The sequence below is a fragment of the Strigops habroptila genome, chromosome 6 (genome assembly GCF_004027225.2).
Source record: "Strigops habroptila isolate Jane chromosome 6, bStrHab1.2.pri, whole genome shotgun sequence".
Classification (NCBI taxonomy): Eukaryota; Metazoa; Chordata; class Aves; order Psittaciformes; family Psittacidae; genus Strigops; species Strigops habroptila.
Window position 1 is genome coordinate 32,287,342 of NC_044282.2, and position 18,287 is coordinate 32,305,628.

General features: G+C 41.4%; 1 protein-coding gene across 2 annotated transcripts; it reads left to right on the top strand.

Moving 5' to 3' along the window:
- Positions 1-2,129: 2,129 nt before the first annotated feature.
- On the top strand, positions 2,130-17,390 carry OGFRL1 (opioid growth factor receptor like 1). Of its 2 annotated transcripts, none has more exons than XM_030490370.1 (7): positions 2,130-2,637; positions 4,351-4,437; positions 4,984-5,062; positions 8,248-8,326; positions 8,419-8,485; positions 8,628-8,773; positions 10,355-17,390. In XM_030490370.1, exons 1-7 carry the CDS (start codon positions 2,368-2,370, stop codon positions 11,109-11,111), a joined length of 1,485 nt encoding a protein of 494 aa, XP_030346230.1. In that variant the 5' UTR covers positions 2,130-2,367; the 3' UTR covers positions 11,112-17,390. The 2 variants fall into 2 exon arrangements, with proteins under 2 accessions (XP_030346230.1, XP_030346229.1); XM_030490369.1 differs by having other exon boundaries at positions 2,249-2,637; positions 4,981-5,062.
- Positions 17,391-18,287: the final 897 nt, after the last annotated feature.

Consider the following 18,287-nt stretch of genomic DNA (forward strand, 5'->3'; position numbering starts at 1 on the left):
TCTATGTTAAAACACTGTCCACTGGCAAGAATGAGGCTGAACCTTCCTGTATACCGCTTTAATTCCTGGGTATCACACTTCCAAAATGTTCCAATAGAGCTCAAAAACCTGCAGGGAAAGGTCACAAGGGTGATATAGGGAATGCAATGACTTCCTGCTAGGTCAGACTGAATAGGGTAGGCCCTTGCACCTTGGAAGAAAAATAGGTATGGAATTAACAGAGGTCTGTAAATCCTGAATAGCATGAAGGCAAATAAGGAACAATCATATTCTGTTTCTCATTTAAAAAAAAAAAAAAGAGCTAAAAAGAACTAACCAGCACCAAATGAAATTATATTTTTTTAAATCCCAGAATACATAGTAATAACTATGTAATTGTTATTGTTATTGTTTCACTATATAACAGAGGCCAGAAGTATATGTAAATAGTATACGAATAGGTCCATTGATGGGTGTTAAAATGAAGACTCAGATGCAACCTTTTGCACTGGCTATTTCTAAAGCTTTGATTTTTCATAAACTGGGAAGATGTGTCAGGGTAAAGACTGTTAAGTAAATGTCCTGTTTCTTAAATCCTTCCATAAGTATCCCTAATTGACCATTTACAGCACTGGAAGAGTGGGCAAGATAGTGCGACTTGTGTATGATCATCCTGTTGTCCCAGCCATTATTGTGGAAAGGGGACCACCTCCACTACTGGGGCTAAAATAGAGGGTGTGAGGATAGGCTGAATGTTGGGGTGGGGTCTTGGCTGGGACCACCAGGTTTGATCTTGGCCTGAGTGGGAGTAGCTGTGTCCCAAGAAGTGCCACAGCTGGCACAACGGTGACTAAGGGGCCTGAGAAAGGATGAACAGGCTTTGTTAACCTCCATGGAGAGCTGAGGAGGAGGAGAACTGTCTCAGGCAAGGCAGGTGATGATGGGGGCTGGCAGAGACATGGGCACCTGAGGCAGACTGAGCCGTAGCTCAGCCATGCAGCCATGACTGCATCTAGGTGAGCTACAACTGGAAACTAACTTGCCTGAACCAAGGCCTGACCACCAGAGCATTCCCAGTAATTTCCTGTCCTCAGTGTCAGTGAGTGTAGCTTATACACTGCAAATGGACCCGAAGGATGGCTATCCACGAGAGCGATATTAACACATCTAAGCATGATGCTGTGGCAATTTGAATTAAAATGATCTGTCAGTTTGTAAAGGGTGGATTGGTAAGCAAGAGTATATAGATGATATCATCTTTACACTGGTGATCCTGTGTAAATGGTACACCATTTACCAAAATGTTGGTACCTGCACTTGGAAAGGATGCTAAAACATTGAAGCAGAGGCAGGAAAAAGGCAGCACAAAAATGAGTGAGGGAATGGGGAAGGTAATTTACAGTCAGAGGCTGAAGAAACTTGATCTGTTTTGTTTCCCAAGGAGAGGACTGAGATGACTTGATGATAGTGCACATCTTTAGGAGCAGTCAATACACTGGACACCACAGAACTGTCTTTAAGGAAAAGGCAGAAGCCATGAGTGTGAATGGAACAACTCTGGTCGGAAATGAAGAACACATTTTTAAACGACAGGAGGGTGAGAGCAGCCTCTGGAACGACGTGCTAAGCCTTCAGCTCATCAGGTCTTCATTCCAGGCAGCGTTTCTGTCCAAAAGGCGTGCTCTAGCCAAATACGAAATAGAGTGCCCCTGCCAAATCCATCCTTGAAAGTCATGTCAGCTTTATCCTCAAACTCCCAGGGGTTTTACGAGCAGCTGATACTGGCTGGTTACCACACTATCGCCCGCTCCGTTCCTGTCTCCTCTGGCACCTGTATATTTCTCGCGGCGCACGCCACCGCAGCCCTTCCCATGCCCAGTGGGCAGCCCGTGCTTGCACACTGCTGGTGACAGGACCGCTGCTGTCACCAAGTAAGCGTCTCCTCCACAGACCAGTGCTGCAGGGCAGCTTCCATCCCCGCTCTCTCCATGAACACCCGCACCCACTCGCTTTTCTCGTAACCCTTTAGGAGACACCGAAGTCTCCACCGAGAAGACAAACGTCCTCGGGAGGGGGGAGATTCCCGCCACCTCCCGGCTTTCCCCAGCCCCGCAGCCAGGCGAGCGCTGCCCGTTTGGCCGCTGCCCGCCGCTGCCCGCCGCCGGGGCTGGGCAGGCGGGGACTGGGCGTGCGTGCCTCCTGTGGAAACTCCGGCGCCTCCAGCTCCGCCCTGCGCGTGTCCGTGTGCCGGGGCCGGGCGGGGGAGCAGCCCCGGCCGCCGCCCCGCCCCGCCATGCCGCAGCCGTAGGCAGCCCGCGGCCGCAACCAGCCCTCGGCCTCCGCGGCCTCCGGGCGGCGCGGCGGCGGCGGCGGGCCCTGCCCTGCCCGATGGGCAGCCTGCTGAGCGGGGTCAGCTTCAAGGAGCCCACCACGGTGGAGGACTGCGACTCCACCTGGGAGACCGACTCGGAGCCCGAGGCGGCGGAGCCTGGCGGGGAGCCGCGGCGGCAGGAGGGGGTGTGCACCGCCGCGGGAGGCGGGGAAGAGCCGGCCGAGCTGCCCGCCGCAGACTGCCGGTCACAGGAGCCCCCGCCGCCACCGTCCCCGGCGCCGGAGGAGGGCGAGCGGGCAGAGGCGGACGCCGCCAGCCCCGAGCAGGTACCGCCGGCGCTGGGAGTAGCGGTCGCTGCGGGGAGGCGGAGGCAGGGCGACGGGCGGTGGGGACGGCCCGCACTTCGGGCCGGGTCGGGCGCTGCTGCCGCGGAGCCGAGCCGAGCCCCAGGGCCGGGCCGGGGCAGCCCCGCTCCGTCCCGCCTACCCCGCTCTGCGGCACCGGCGGGCCGGGGCGCGGGCCCGGGCGGCTGAGGCGGCGCGGGGAGCTTCCCATCGCCTGGAGCGGCATGTGATGAACTGGCTCCGCATCTGAAGTAGAAGTGAGCCCATGTCTCTCCTCCCCCCCTCTTACGGTAACCTACTCTTGGGAGAAAACTGAGGCCTTGAGGTCGTTGCTAGTCCCGCTGCTGCTGTTTCTAGGGAAGGTTCTGCTTTGCATCAGATGTAGTCTTGAACTTGGCCTCTAATTAAATGTGTTAAAAATCTGAATGTTGGATCGTAGGCGGCAACGGATCCGTGATTCCTCAGCGGGCCCGAGGTGAGGAATTTTCAGAGCCAGTTTCTGTCTTTTAGGAACCTCTGAGAATGCTGACCCTAAAGAAATAAAGGGGTCCTTTGCCGGTAATTTTTTTGAAGTTAGAATTGAGTGCAGGCTGGACTAGCTTGGTCTTTCTTTTAGCCTGTTAGATGCATAACCTTTACATTTGGTTCAGAAACTGTGTGGAATTAAATAAACATAAGCATTTTTTCATGTTCTGCTTGATAGCTGGTGGTACTGATGCCTGCTGACTAAGTGTCAAGGGGTATTGCTTGTTCAGGAAAGTGTGTTTTGCCTGTAGTATGGTCAAAGCTCGTCTTCCAAAAGGAAGAATGAAAACATGCTTGTTTGTCATTAATGTGCTACTGATAAGCAATGGGATGGGCAGTAATAAAGGCAAACGTCCAGTGCAGTCCCAGGGAACTTCCCTTTTTAGGCTTGACTTTAACCTGTTACCTGTGTATTGCAAGGAGTGGAATGAATTTTTTTGCTAATTTGGCTCTTGGTTTTAGTTGTAGAGGCTTATTTTATGAGATTGAAGGATACAAAACTGTGTTGCAGTTTGGTTATAAAGAAATTACAAAGAAAACAAAGTTGTTGGTAGCAAGTTGAAGTCTGCACACTAACGCTTCACCTCCTGATACTCTTTAATGGTTCTTCTTACTAGGTTTTAAATTTAAGTTCTGAGAAAACTAATAATAGAAAATGGTTCAGGAAGGTGCTACAACTGCAGGCTGGCTTGTCCATGACTATTCATTTTCTTCCACATGATGCAAAGATAGCAATTAAGTCAAGGTACACATGACAAATAGTCTTTGCAAATAGTATGATTTCCCGTTCAAAATTGGTAGTGTCTCTGCATTTTCATGTTCAGTTATTTACTTCATCTTGTGCTAGCACTTGCAATGTTACTTTGAAGTCTTGCATTTTGAAATTATGATCAACCTGTTGATTAAATCAAATTCAGCCTTACTGGAAGGCCATGTGGTAGTCTTGCTTTTTTGTATTTTATTTTGATTTTTAAATTTATGTTGAAAGTGTGTAGTGTTAAGTACTCAGCAGGGGGGCTTCAGTGTTTGACCAAACAGCGGCCAAATACATGCACTTGTGTTTGTTTACATTGCTGAAATACATTGTGAAAAATAATTATTTGAATATTGCACAAATTTGGTGTGTAATTTGTTTGTGTATGGTTATTACCTACTTCATAACTGTTTCAGAGTGGTGATGGAACTGAGCCGACAGCCAAACCGAAGAGAAGCTTCTACGCAGCAAGAGATTTATACAAGTACCGACACCAGTATCCAGTAAGAATATTTTATGGTTTAAAATGGCCTTTTTAGTAGGAGACAGCATACAACCCAAACATTCCTAAAACTTTGTGGTGCCTGGTAAGTATGAGAAATAAAAATGAGAATCAAAATCTGATGCAGAGGCCCAACATATGGCAGTGGGACAGGAGTGAAACCAGTGCGACATCTTTTCATCCAAGGCATATGTGCAGACATGTGAGATATGTAAGCCTGGGCGCAGCAGTAGGAGCCCATAAAAAGGCTCATGCCTCGAATGTCAAAGACCTTGGACTTATTATTTGTCTCTCAAATTCCTTGAGACTTGAGTCAAGGTGCTGCTTTGCTTGCTGCTCAGACCTTGGCCTCAGCAGAAGTTACCAGCCAGAAGGAGCTTGCAGATCTTTAAACTGGGTCTTTTAAGTGCATGAGTAAAACTCTCTGGTTCTGAAAACTCTGAACTTTTTTTGTCCTCAAATTATTTAAAGAGCACAATATTGCTTTCTGGATACCCTTGATAGGTTTTTGTAGGCTGATAATGTCCTATTTCTTTTCTTTTAGCAGAACTTTAAAGATCTTCGATATCAAAATGACTTGTGCAATCTCCGCTTTTACAAAAATAAAATCCCGTTTAAACCTGATGGTGAGTAATATGTGTCAATAATTGCGATAGCAAAAGAAGGCTCAATAATAATAGTGACAAAGTGAAACTATAGTGATAATTGCAGTGCTGAAAAATTAAACGTATATAGTTAAATAACTTGAACTATAGTTAAATAACTTGAACCTTCTGTGTTGGAGTAGCAGGTTATGCTTAAACCAGAGTTAGCTTGCCCTCTAGGGAGGTGGTGCTTTCCTCACGCATTTTCAGCATGGTGTCACACAGGGCTTTGTTTGCACTACTGCTTCGTAGTAGTGGCACTACCTTTTATTAAACAAAGATAAAGTTGTTCTGCTATGCTGCACAAACTGTTGCTGCTTGATTAGGAGTGGCAGGAATCAGGGTGTTATCCCTAGCAGTGTGTAAGGGAAAAAGAACGTGTTGTAACTACTTTCTGTGAGATTATTGTAATAACAATAATAAATAATTTCTCAAAGTCCCTAGTGGTTCAAGTAGTGGAGCAGGAACCTCATATGCAAGGTTCTGCACAAACACAGGATGAGCTGAAAGATGGCATACCCTGCTTTAGGGAGTTTGCAGTCAAAGTATGAGAGACAAGAGGGTAGCAGACAGATGGAGAAGCAGACGGAGGCAATAAAACAGTCTTGGTTAGAATGATAGACGAGAGCCTCAGTACATGAGAGCTTAGCCATTGGCAAAAAAATTTTTGCAGGGCCAAAAATAGCTTTTGAGAGTTCTAAAAGAATGACGAGGAGGTTACTTTGAAGGTGTTTGCAGAAAGATCCTCTGAGCATGAGAGCAGCTTGGGAGGAACTACCAAGCATGCACACTGGAGTACAGAAGTGAGATGTGGAGGCTGCGACTGTGGCAGGATCCTGTCAGAGGCAGGATCAGTCTCATAGCAACAAATGGGTTCTCATAAGGTAGCAAGGAGCAGGTCACAAAAAGCTTTGGAAGTGAAGGCGTATAGTTCTTGTTTGATGTTACAGAAAAGGCTTTCACAATGGAAGAATGCAAAGCAAAAAAAGAGGCAGTATAAAAAAGCTGTGGTTTAGACATATGATCTTACCAGCAGCATTCAGAGTAGATGTAAGTGTGACAAGAGGGCACTTTTCAAGGTCAGGAAAAAGGATGTTAAGATGCAAAATGTCACAAGTTCTGATAGGAAGCTGGATGGGAAAGAATGTTACACAGAAGCATATAAAGATGTACATATAGGAAGTTTGAAGATGAGAGCTGTTTATAGGAAAGATAGTGATAATATCCTCAGCAAGCGAGAAAACAGGAATGATAAGACTTTTGTTTTAATCATTTGAGCTTTATCTAGATGTCCACAGGCAGATACTGTGTTTTTAGCTTGACTGGAAGAGGAGTTAGATCTGTGAATTACCAATACAGAAATAGCAAATTTAGGAGACATTACACAGAGAACAGATATAGAAAGGAAAAGAAGGACACTGAGGTCCTTGGGAACCTGAGGACCACGTAAACCTGAAACTAAAAGCCAGAAAAGGTTGGGGGGGATCCTTTAAAGTGCAAAATGAAGGAGAAATTCAAGAGGATTAGCCATAGGAAGAGATAGCCATGAAAGCTAGAGGAGGACTTCTCTCCAAAAATTTGTCAAGTGTATAAACTGGGGGAGTTATGTGGGGGGAGTTACCCAGAAGGGACCAATTGCTGCTCAGGTCGGGCTGGGTATTGGTCAGCGGTTGTATTGTGCATCACTGTTGTTTGGGGTTTTTTCATCTCCCCTCTCCCTTTTTTATATCTTTCTCCTTGTTACTTCCCTTTTCACTACTATTAGTAGTACTGTAAGTATTAGTATTGTACTTTATGTCAATTATTAAACTGTTCTTATCTCAACCTACAGCTTTTACTTGCTTTTTTTCCAATTCTGCTCCCCATCCTATTGCGGGGTGGGGGTAGGTGAGCAGCTGTGTGGTGCTTAGTTGCCATCTGGGGTTAAACCATGACAGAAGTTTCATTCCGTGACCTACAGATTCAGCTTGTGGTTCTGACTCAGAGCTGGCCTGCTTCTTTCCGCCCTGAGCAGCAAATTTTCCAAGACTTGAAACGTGGGTTGGATACAGTACATTGGTGCTTGGAGGTCTTCTTTGCAAGGTCCTTTTCTAGCCTCACCTGCACTGAAAACACCACGTTCTTAGCCCCTTTGACTGGCTGCGTTCTCCATTTCTTTAGAGAAAAGTACCAATCAAGTTCTCCTTTGTCATTGAGACCCAAGTGGAAATTTTCTCTGTGAAGAGAGAGAGAGAGATCTCAGGTGTATAATAGGAGACTATCTGTGTGAGGCTTTGAGTTTTTTAGACCACTCCTATGCTGTTTGCCTTTGGGAGAGGCCATGCAGCAGTGGTAAAATTTGCTGGTTTCAGAGTTGAAACAGGCTAACGCTGAGTGTTCATTCATGGAAGGAGACCGTGCAGATTTTGGGACAAGGAACATCCTTTTACGTACTTTGTGTATTTGTGCAAGTACCTGGAAAAGTTCCTTGACCCTTTACTGAACTTCATAAGATGGTGTGAGTGCAAAGAATGATTAATTTCCTTTCACAGTTACTTTGTCCCTTTTTTCTATCACTGTGTCTTTCCAAGAGGAACTGACTGAACTCCACAACTGTTTTCAGACCACTAAAAGCCGAAATTCTCATTTATTAAGCAGGACCTGAGAACCCAAGTTCAAACCCATAGCAATGGCAGCAAGATTCTTGGCCACAGCTAATTGAGAAAGACTTCCCAATCATAATGTTATTTGCAGCTGGAGAGATTCCTGGAATGGGATACTTCTTAAAGAGTTGAGGCTTTCTTCTACTAAGATGAGATATGTATTATATGTGCAGAGTTTTATCATGTTAAAGCAGTGACATTGATTCACAATGCAGGAGTGGTTTGTTAATTACCACTCTGTCTGATAAAGGGATCTAGGACATGAGAAGTATTGTCACATACCCTCTGCTGGTAGGAAACTTAGCATAAGGTTTTTAATCTTGAAATTTGATAAATCTCTGACTTTTAATTAAGTTTTATTAACTAATTTTTTTTTTTAATGGCTGTATTAGACCTTGTTTTGCATAGTATGTGGAAGAGAATTAAAGTATGTAGTCTATCATTATGTTAACACAGCATGTACTTTATGTAGCTGAATACTGTTTTTGATGGCTACGTAACAGTTTTCAAATTGTTTTTGTGCAGGGGTTTATATTGAAGAAGTCCTAAATAAATGGAAAGGAGACTATGAAAAACTGGAACATAACCACACTTACATACAGTGGTTTGTCATTTATTACCTATTTCTGTTTCAAAGCATTAATTTGAGTAAGTGTTCATGTAGCATGAGCTGTAATGTGCTTTTTCTTTTAACAGGCTTTTCCCACTGAGGGAACAAGGTCTGAACTTCTATGCTAAAGAATTAACTACATATGAAATAGAGGTAATACAAATTGAGCTCAATACAAACCATCACGTTAATTCTGATACATACCTACTTTTTGTTACATAGAGTTGTGTTATACAATGTGGAAGTACTTGTTTTAGTGCCACTTACAGTTTTGGATGTATTCATTGTTTATTAGGAATTCAAGAAAACAAAAGAAGCAATTAGAAGATTCCTTTTGGCTTATAAAATGATGTTGGAGTTTTTTGGAATAAAGCTAATTGATAAAACTGGAAATGTTGCACGAGCTGCTAACTGGCAAGAAAGATTTCAGCATTTGAATGAGTAAGTAATGACATGCACTCCACTCTAGAATTGCCACAGAATCTCTTTACCCTTTTCTTTTGTAGAGAAAGGGAAGATATATTTACCAAAGATTGCCAGGAAAAACAGAAAAAGAAATAGGCAATGCCTGGTTTGTGTCCGTGTATGTACATTCCTCCTTCCCCTTTTTTTTTTAATCGTGCCTCTTGCCCATTACCAGTCGAACCAATATACTGAATTCTCTGAAAATACAAGTTCAGATGCTGCTGAAGAAGATCGCAGTTCCAAATTAATTTGTTTGTCATGCTACCTAATGAATTTTCACCTGATTCCAAAGTGCTGCTTCACAGTTGGAAAGAACAAGTGGCTTATCTTTGTATTCACATTTCTTTTTGAGAAAATTAAAATTCTCCACACCTTTATGGAAACTAAATAACAAGATTTCCCTCCCTCCTCAAAACATGAAATACTATGTGTTTAGTACTTTTTAATTACAGTGCTTAGCTGGAGAGGTTTAGACACGCGTTAAGTCAAACTTTAGCCCAACTTCCAGCAAATTACTTCTGTCCCTTTTCATTGGCATTGTGTGGAGCATAAGTTTGCACTGAATTTTGTCCCATGCTTATTAATTCTATCAATATCTCTTTTCAAATCTTGTGATCTCTTTCCTAATACTTCTGACCTTAGAGCTGGAGATTGCTTTGTTGCAGTATTTTGTTCTCCCATCGAGATGAAAGCTTGTATTGCTGATGGATAATTTTGGGTGAATAATGGGAATAATTTTTTTATTAATTTTACTTAAATATTGTATGAGCCAATATGGGTGTGGGCTCAGACTCAGGCCACAGATAAAAAAAGGTTTTGGGAAGCCCAAGTGTTACTCACTGCACATTTTTACAGTGTAATTCCTGTATTCTCATCAGTGACTAGCTACACAGTTTTACGTAAGTCGTGAATTGGGACACTTTTTACCTAATTTTAGCCATCTAAAACTTAAACATTCAAGTTTTACTGTTTACTTATGTGTACTTTATGAGGGAAATATCCCTTCACAAGAACTTCCACAATATAGTTCATTCCATTTGTTTTAGACACTTCTTACAACAGTGGGACTTGCTCTCCAGAGGTGCCTGGTTTTCTCCCAGCACTGACTGTGTGAGAAGTGCAGGTAGCTACTCTAGGTTGGAGACCCAGCTTTCAAATAGCTTAAGTTAAGTGCAGTGAATCCTGTTCTGTAGCTGTATTACTTCAATACACTCCAAAACTCATATTATATGAAATGACTGGGTTTTCTCTTTAGAAAGAATACATACAGCAGAAGGAATCAAAATCAGTACAGACTTTGATTTTATGGGGTTTTTTTAGCCTGTTGCCTCATTGCACTTTACAGACGCTATTTTTCACTCACAATGTCCTAGCAAGGGAGGTACTAGCAAGCTTCAGAGCTGTGAAAAATTAAAGTACAGGAAGCCTGAAGTACACACCTGGAGTGATAAATTGAGTGAGGAATTGCAGTTCCAGTTCTGTATCTGTAAGGTGGGTTTTGGTTTTGTTTTTTTTTCCCCTGATTCAATGGGATTTTTTCACCCTTTTCTTCCAAAGGTCTCAACACAACTACTTGAGAATCACTCGAATTCTGAAAAGTCTTGGAGAGCTTGGATATGAGAGTTTCAAATCTCCCCTGGTAAAATTTATTCTCCATGAAGCTCTTGTGGAAGATACTATTCCCAACATTAAGCAAAGTGCTCTAGAATATTTTGTGTATACTATTAGAGACAGAAGAGAAAGGAGGAAACTCCTGAGATTTGCCCAGCAACATTATACACCCTCGGAGCATTTTATCTGGGGACCCCCAAGAAAACAGAATTCGGAGGGAAGCAAAACAAATAAAAAGCCAGCATCTCCAATTTCTATTCACAATAGTTGTATTTCTAAGCATAAGAAACCAAAAGAGCCTAAGAATACATCAGCAAGTGGAAGCTCAGCTGGTAAGACGACTGAAGAAAGAAAGGTAGAACTCACAAAAAATGGGGAAGAAAATGACCAGGATGAACAAGAAATGAACTCTGATGCTGTTAGGCAGAACAACAGTGAAAAGAACAGTGATGCTGATAGCGGTCAGCCTTCAAAATCAGAAGACATTCATGGTACTTCAGACAGAAAGGAGGACTCTCATTCAAAAAAAGATGATGAAAGTCTGAACAGTGACTGTGGAAATCACCCAGGCACTAAAGAGAAAGATTTATGTGACACTGAGAATTCTTCAAGTAACACATCAGCAGATCTGCAAGATAACCTTGATAAGGATACACTTACAGGGGGGACCACCACAAAAAACAAGGATGAGCTCAAATCATGAGTCTGAGGTTAAAAATTGTTTCATATTGAATGAAGCAAATTATTCATTGCTCCTTCATTTTGGGTGAAATTTCCATCCAGTGTTGTATGAAATGTTCATGAGACTGTGCTTGTTGCAAATGCATCGGATTAAGCTTCTGTGAGGTTAATGAATTTTATTTTTTTCAACCTCAGTTTATCAGCAGTCAACCAGGTGTGGCTCTTTAAAAACAATCATGTATATTCAAAGCTAAGAAATTAATTATCTTTTCCAGACAGATTGCATAGAAAAGCTTATCTATTTTTTTGCCATTGGATCCATCCAGTATTTTAAAACGAAAAAGGTGTAACTTACTAGAAAGCCTTGGAACATCAGAACTTTAAAGTTTCTTTTAATATGCTTTAAGTGTTGATTTCCTTTTATGAAATGACTCGAAATTATTTTGAGAGCACAGCTTTTTCCCTAGTGGATATTTTTTAGGAATTATGTTCATGTTCAACAGCAGTATTTTGCACAACATCTTTTACCTTAGATCAGCATCCTTGTCGGAGACACAACAGATACCAAAATGTCCTATGCAGCTGGGTATCACTGTACATTGAATAAAAGTTTAACTTACAACGAAACTGTATCCACAGCTTTTGGGTACAAGGGAAGTTGCACTTTAGACTTCTTTTAGTCCATGTGAAGTTCTCTCTTCTCTTGACTCATTTGTTAGTACTACTAATTTGGGGGAGGGGGGCATCTCTTTGATCACTCAGATTTGGTCTCACTGTGAAGGCCTTCTGTTGATCAGCTGTAATAAAACAACTCCCCCAGCTGGTTTCAGCATCTGGAAAGCCTCTGGACAGCTGAAAAGCAGTCTCTTCACACAAAACTTCACTGCTTAATCATCAAAGCCATCAGAGAAAATGTTCCCAGGCCTGTCCAGCGGGATCTTACCTGAACTTGGATGTTTCTTGGCAAGTTTTATGTAGGGTTTGCACAACACTGAAACCCTTGCTGCTGCTCTGGGGGAGAAAAGCAGTCCTGATGCTTCCTTCCAGCTGTTTCCTCTCTTTGCTCTCAATCTGAGGTCTTTCACAATTTAATGTTATTTTGATCACCGGCGTAAAGCTGAGGCCGGCCAGTCTGCTGGCCCAGCTGGAGCCCAGCCTGTAGGAATTTTGCAATTAAGATCTTTCCCAACTTTCTTCACTGAAGGACTGTCTACTTTTCCTGAGTAGCCTTGTCTGACTTCATGCCATTCAGTCAAACAAGATAGTACCCAGCAACTTAGCTGTGTAGAATATGAATTAAAAACCAATGCAGGCAGAACTTACACTTTCTACAGTCCTAAAATAGTCTAAAACTTCTATACGTGTTTTCTATTTAAAAGTGTATATATTATCCACTGCCTTTAATGTATTTTTAATGAAATGTTATGAGGCAAGTGGATGACTACAGTTTGAGTGTCATAGTGCTACAGGACTTTATTCAAGTCTTATAACTCAAAATGACAAAGTCTTCGGGAGTTTCAGAGCATAGACAAAACGTCTTGTATTTTTCTGTTTTGCTAATTCCCATCATGGCAGTGCATCATCCGTTGCTTTCCACAGGTAGCACTCTTTCTTGGGATTAAATAGCATGGCAGTTAGAGATCTTGGTACCCATGGACAAAGATTAGGCTTTTTCACATCCTAAAGAGGCAGAGAAGAAAGATGTATCCCTCCTTCTCCTGTGCTGACTTTTAAGGAAAGGAAAGTATGTATGTGGATTTTTTTTAAGGGTAACTCAGATTGCTCAAGGAGATACTAAGTCTGTCTGAGCAGAAATGCCCCAGAGAATTCCTCCCTTGAAAGCTGGAAAGGTGCTTAGAAGCTTTTCACAATACCCTGCGCTTGAACTAGGATCCCCTTGTTCATGTTTCCTCTGACCTTCAGAGCAGAAGGGGTCAGGAAATGCTAAGGTAAAATTGGTCCATGTAGTTAAGGACTCTGGCCCGATGTGTACGCACAGGGAGGACAGCTTTATGTTCCACCTATGACTTTTTAAATCTTGAGTGCCTAACCATGCCAACTTGATAGCGGTTTTTTTCAGTTATTTCTTGAATGGCATAGGGAGAATGTGTATAAGGACTATAACTGTAAAGTACAGAACCTTCAATTTATGGATTTTAATATTAAACGCTTCAAAATGTAGTGTTCAAGTGACGTAAGGGATGTTGGGAATGTAATTATACTGTAATTTGATGGAACATTGATGACCTCAGGAGATCTTTTGTCTTTTTGTCACACACACACACACACACAAAAAAAAAGAAATCTTGCTCTATTTTTAAACCAGAAAGCTCTTGGGATGTGCATCCAAATGATTTCTCTGCAGTACAGTATTCTGTTACTGTGACACAGCTTTCACCTATACATGCTTGCTGGTTCTCCACTCATAATTAAGTACTTAATGTACTTTTAATCTGGCAGGGTTGCCTGCATTAAGGGCCTAGTGAATCTGAAAATGCAGTCAGGAACTTTGGACTCATATCCTTGTTAACTCTGCAATTTTTAATTTTTTTTTTTTAATCCACAATTCGGTCTATTTCTATCAATTTTCACAGAAGTCGGAAAAGTAAAGTCGTGACATACCAATTGCCTACAAAGAACTATGGGGATTAGGTAAGAGAGGTTCGTTTGTGTCAGGTGGGCTCCTGCGCTCTGTTGTCTTTGGTAGCTTTATCACCAGAATTACGCCTGTGGGACAGTTCAGCTCTAACTCGTAAATTCTGCTCTACGTTAAACACAGTGGTTTAGCGTTCTTTTCATAGAGTTGTTTCTTCTGATGCTGCAAGTGATTAAAAGAAGGATTCATTGCAGGGCAATCATACAGTGTAGCATCCCATTGATCAAGCAGGTGCATTGTATGCATTTCATTACAGAATCATGGCCTTAGCAACCAGAAGCACTCCATGCTTGATGTTTCAAAGTACTGGCTTTCAGGTTTACGGTACAACATATGTCATAATGATTGTATTCTCATAAAGGCCAGTGCTTTTAACCATTACTTCAGAAACTGAGGATGTGCAAAGAAAGTCAGGATATTTACTCACTGTTAAACTTGGGTTTATCTTGCTATACGCTTAAGTACTCAGGGATTTCTGTGTACTTGCTACAATAATGTATTTTGGCCAAGTGTTCTACTAGAATCTGAGCTATTCACTTATTAATCAAACAGAACCTCCCGTAAGCGGTTCTTTCCTAATAAGTACATCTGAGTAGCCTCTGGTATGTTCAAATGGGAGTAGTGTGCGTATATGCACACACCTGTGAATTCAAGTATCCCATAGTGAGGGGATATGAATGCACAACTTGACAAAATGTTACTGAGTACGCACATATGCAAAAATGCAGCACTTTAAGATTAGTTACATCTCTGTGGCCTACTATCTGGGACATAACTGTGCCTCAGTTCCTGATACTGTGTTGGCATAGAGACTGACAGTTTAGGTAAATGAGGTGTTCACCTCAGACCATCCAGATTATAAGAGCAGTTACATGTGTGCACATATCTAGGAGCAGAACTGAGCTCTTGGTGTTCATATTGCTCATATTTAAAGGTGTAATCCTGAAGGAGGCTAAAAATATTTGCAATAAGCCTTTGAGAGCTGGCTTGGTCAGCTCCTCAGTTTCCTGCTCTAAGATTGCTGCAATCTGGTGTATTAGGTATTTGTTTAACCATAGCTATTATGTCATGTAACCTAGTGTAAGCCTCCTTGAATTATTCCGGGATAATTCCAATAATCTGCGGATGCATATGCCTGTGCTATAACCAGAAAGTTTACAGACTTTAGAAGCTTTGTGTAATTTTGATGGTTGATCCAATAAGGTAAGTTAAGGAAGATTTACTAGATTTAAATGGAACACAGCTTTTGTTTGCTTTTTAAATAAAGTTTATGTATATCTGTTTAGTTGAATTATTTTGTTAGCACCTTTCTTTTCCTGACAGTTGTGATGGTAGTGATGGCAAATTGTAGTAAGATACATACATTTAAGTGAAAATGTAACTCTTTTTACACCATAGTTTTACAGATTTAACATATCATATTGAATTTCCTTGACAAAAGCTGTATTTATGAATAAGATGCAAGTATGTAAAGTAAGTTTTGCAGTTAGTAAATGTATGACAATATCCTGCTAATGATGTACATTGTCCTAAGAACTACCAGTGTGGATCAGAACCAAAGATGTTTCTAGTCTTGTATCCTGCCTCCAGCAGCAGGCACCAACAGATAGTGTGAAACAAAGAACAGATAAGGTGACCTTATTTTTCTCCAGGAATTTCTCCATTTTTGAACTCATGGTTTCTTTCAGCCTCCACAATCCCTTGTGGCTGTGAATCCCATGTTTTAATTATGTTTTGTGTGGAAAAAGTAGTCTCTTGTTTGTCTCAGATCTGTTTATTCAACAGTTGCTAGAGCATTTGAACACAGTTACTAAAAGTACTGTAAGATGAACAGTAATCCACTTCAACTCAGTTTTTAAAAGCCATGGGTTATTCTAACAACAAAGTATCTGCTTAGGCAGAAAATGTCCTATGTTTCTGTCCTTAGGCAGAAGATGTCTGCTTAGGCAGAAAACTTGTCCCTATGTTGATGTCAATATTATCTTGCTTGTCCCTTCTGAATAAATTTTTACTCATAAATCCTTTTGTATGAAGCATTAAAAGCCAGATTCCAACTTCAGTACAGGTTTTGTTTTGTTTGTTTGTATCAGTGTAAAAGCCAGATCAGTGAAAGGTAAAACCTATTCGTAGGCCACATCTGAGTGAGGAGACACCTCTGGATTTGGAGACACCAGCATCAATGGGTGTAGCATTGTGGTCATGTACACTGGGGTTTGCTGAGAACCATACTCATTCCATGTTTTGGTAACTTAACTTTGATACATGTCTCCATTTCCAATTGCAATTGGGATAACAGCTCAAAAGGTGTTTGGAGCCTGAAAATGAAGGCTGGGCCAAAAGGGCCTAAGCATGGGCAACCCATTCTCCATACACATCGCAGTCAACACCAGAGATTTGCTACTAAGAGGTATTTAGATGCAGTTCTCCAAGGGGAATGTAAATTATGTCTCTGTATTATCTCTGTGCTCTGTATTGCCTATGAACTATGCCTTTTCATGAAAGCTATGTTGCTTTTACAGCCCACATTCTTAAGTATACTGAGGTAAGACCACTGAGGAAAGCAAGCGTTTATTTAAAGAGTATGTTTAATACATGCCATAACTAATGGGCTCCAAAATACAAATCAGAAGCTATAGAGAGCAATTAAATAGAGACCTCCTGTGGCTTTACATTTATATTCATCTTTATTTTCAAAAGCATTAAGCTGTTTGCTATAAAATAACAAATGTGAGAATTGGCAAATTGTTCTGAAAGAAGTCTCTTACTTCTTAGAAACTCGGCACTTTTTAGTTCTACCACACTTGGAAGTCTAGTGGCGTATTCATCAATTAAAGTTTATTGTGAAATATACTGAATGTATTTACTACTGTGGCTAACTATGTGAAAATGATTGTTTTGCAGTAAAAAAGGTTATGGCACTTACAATTTTGGGATCTGCTGAAGCATGTTTGCTAATTGATCTTTTTTCTGTGTTTTAACCTATTCTATGGTTGTTTGCCCTTTGTGCAATTTGAGTTCAGCAACAGATGATTAGGTAAGGTTTTACACTGATAAAATTTGAAAATACCATAGTCGTCATTGTTAAAATGTGTTTTAAGAAAAAGTGCAGTAAAAAGAAAAAAACCCCAAACCCAACAATTTTTACTTGTGAAATGAAGCAGCTACGTGCCAGTTTTTATGAATGGTCCTGCTCTCTTCTCTGTATTCTTTTGCAGTGTTTACAGAATGCCGTGCATGTTTGGTAGTACCAATACCATATGTATGTGGTAGGAGTGGTAACCAGTTTCTGGATTTGTAATGCACTATAAAGCTATATTTTATAATTCTGTAACTGTATGGCAGTGTTATGCCAAAAAAAATTGTATAAACATAAAAAGCAATAGTTTATGTTGCTTACTGCTATATTTTAAATTGTTTGTAAAATGAAATACTTGGATTTCCTTTCAGGTAAATATATTTTTAATATCAGCAGCCAAAATCTCTAAACTAATAAAGCTTCTTCATTTTAGCAGCATTGTTTTAGCAACATATGCAGATATTGTGTAGCTCTAATAATGTGTAATTGCTGTTTGACGCTTGTTTGTATAGTCTTCTGTAAATGTATTAACACTTAAAAGTAGGGCATTAAAGGCTCTGGTCCTCCTTTTTTGTTGTCAGTGACAAAACCACCATGGATAGCAGAGGAACAAGGGAAGGCCCAGAGTGAGCTTTACTAAAAGTTCATTGTTTGGGTTTTTTAATTTAAGAAAAATGTGTAGTATGAAAACACTGTTAACATTAAAGGGTAAAATACCAATTATGATCATGCAGGCAGAAACCCTCTGGAGCAGTGCCAGCATCTGGCTACAGCTCTTTAACTTAGCAGGGAAACATTTAACCTGCTGGTTCTTATTTGTCCTGTGCTGAAGCCATAGAGTGGGATGGCTTCATCTCCTTTTTCCCTAAGTTTTATAGTAAGCTGTTATGCATGTGGTGGGGCTGCAGGTTTATGTAGCTCTGTAAAAGGGCCCAGCAGGTTTGGAGAAGGTTTCCTGTTCACATGTTTCTTCTCAGTGAGGAGAAGCAGGTGCTTCTTGCATGGAAGGAAGGCTTCATGTATGGTCTGTGTCTCAAACAGAGCTTGGTGCTTACATGGCTATATTAACTTACTTCCATGTTGTCAGGTCACGCAGGCATAGGGTGGAACTGGTAAGTAATAACATGATGTGTCTGAGCATTGTTTTCCCCAGACAATTCAGTTACAGCTCCCTGAGGCACTGCAGTGGTTCATCTGCTCGTTGGCAGAGACTGGCTGCAAGGCAGTTATCCTCTTCTACCCTTGGCACATAAACTTGGCCGTGACCTATATGGGGACACTTAGTTATATTGCTGGCTGTTGTACCAGCAACTCCAGACTTTGCGCATGTCTGCAGTAAAAAGATCAATCCTGTGTGAGCACAAACCCTCATGGGTGCCAGAGCTGCTTCTGAGTTTTCCTGGGCCTCATTACAAGGGTAAGAGCATAAGCTGATATCCCAAATCTGGCTGGCCCTAGATAAATTA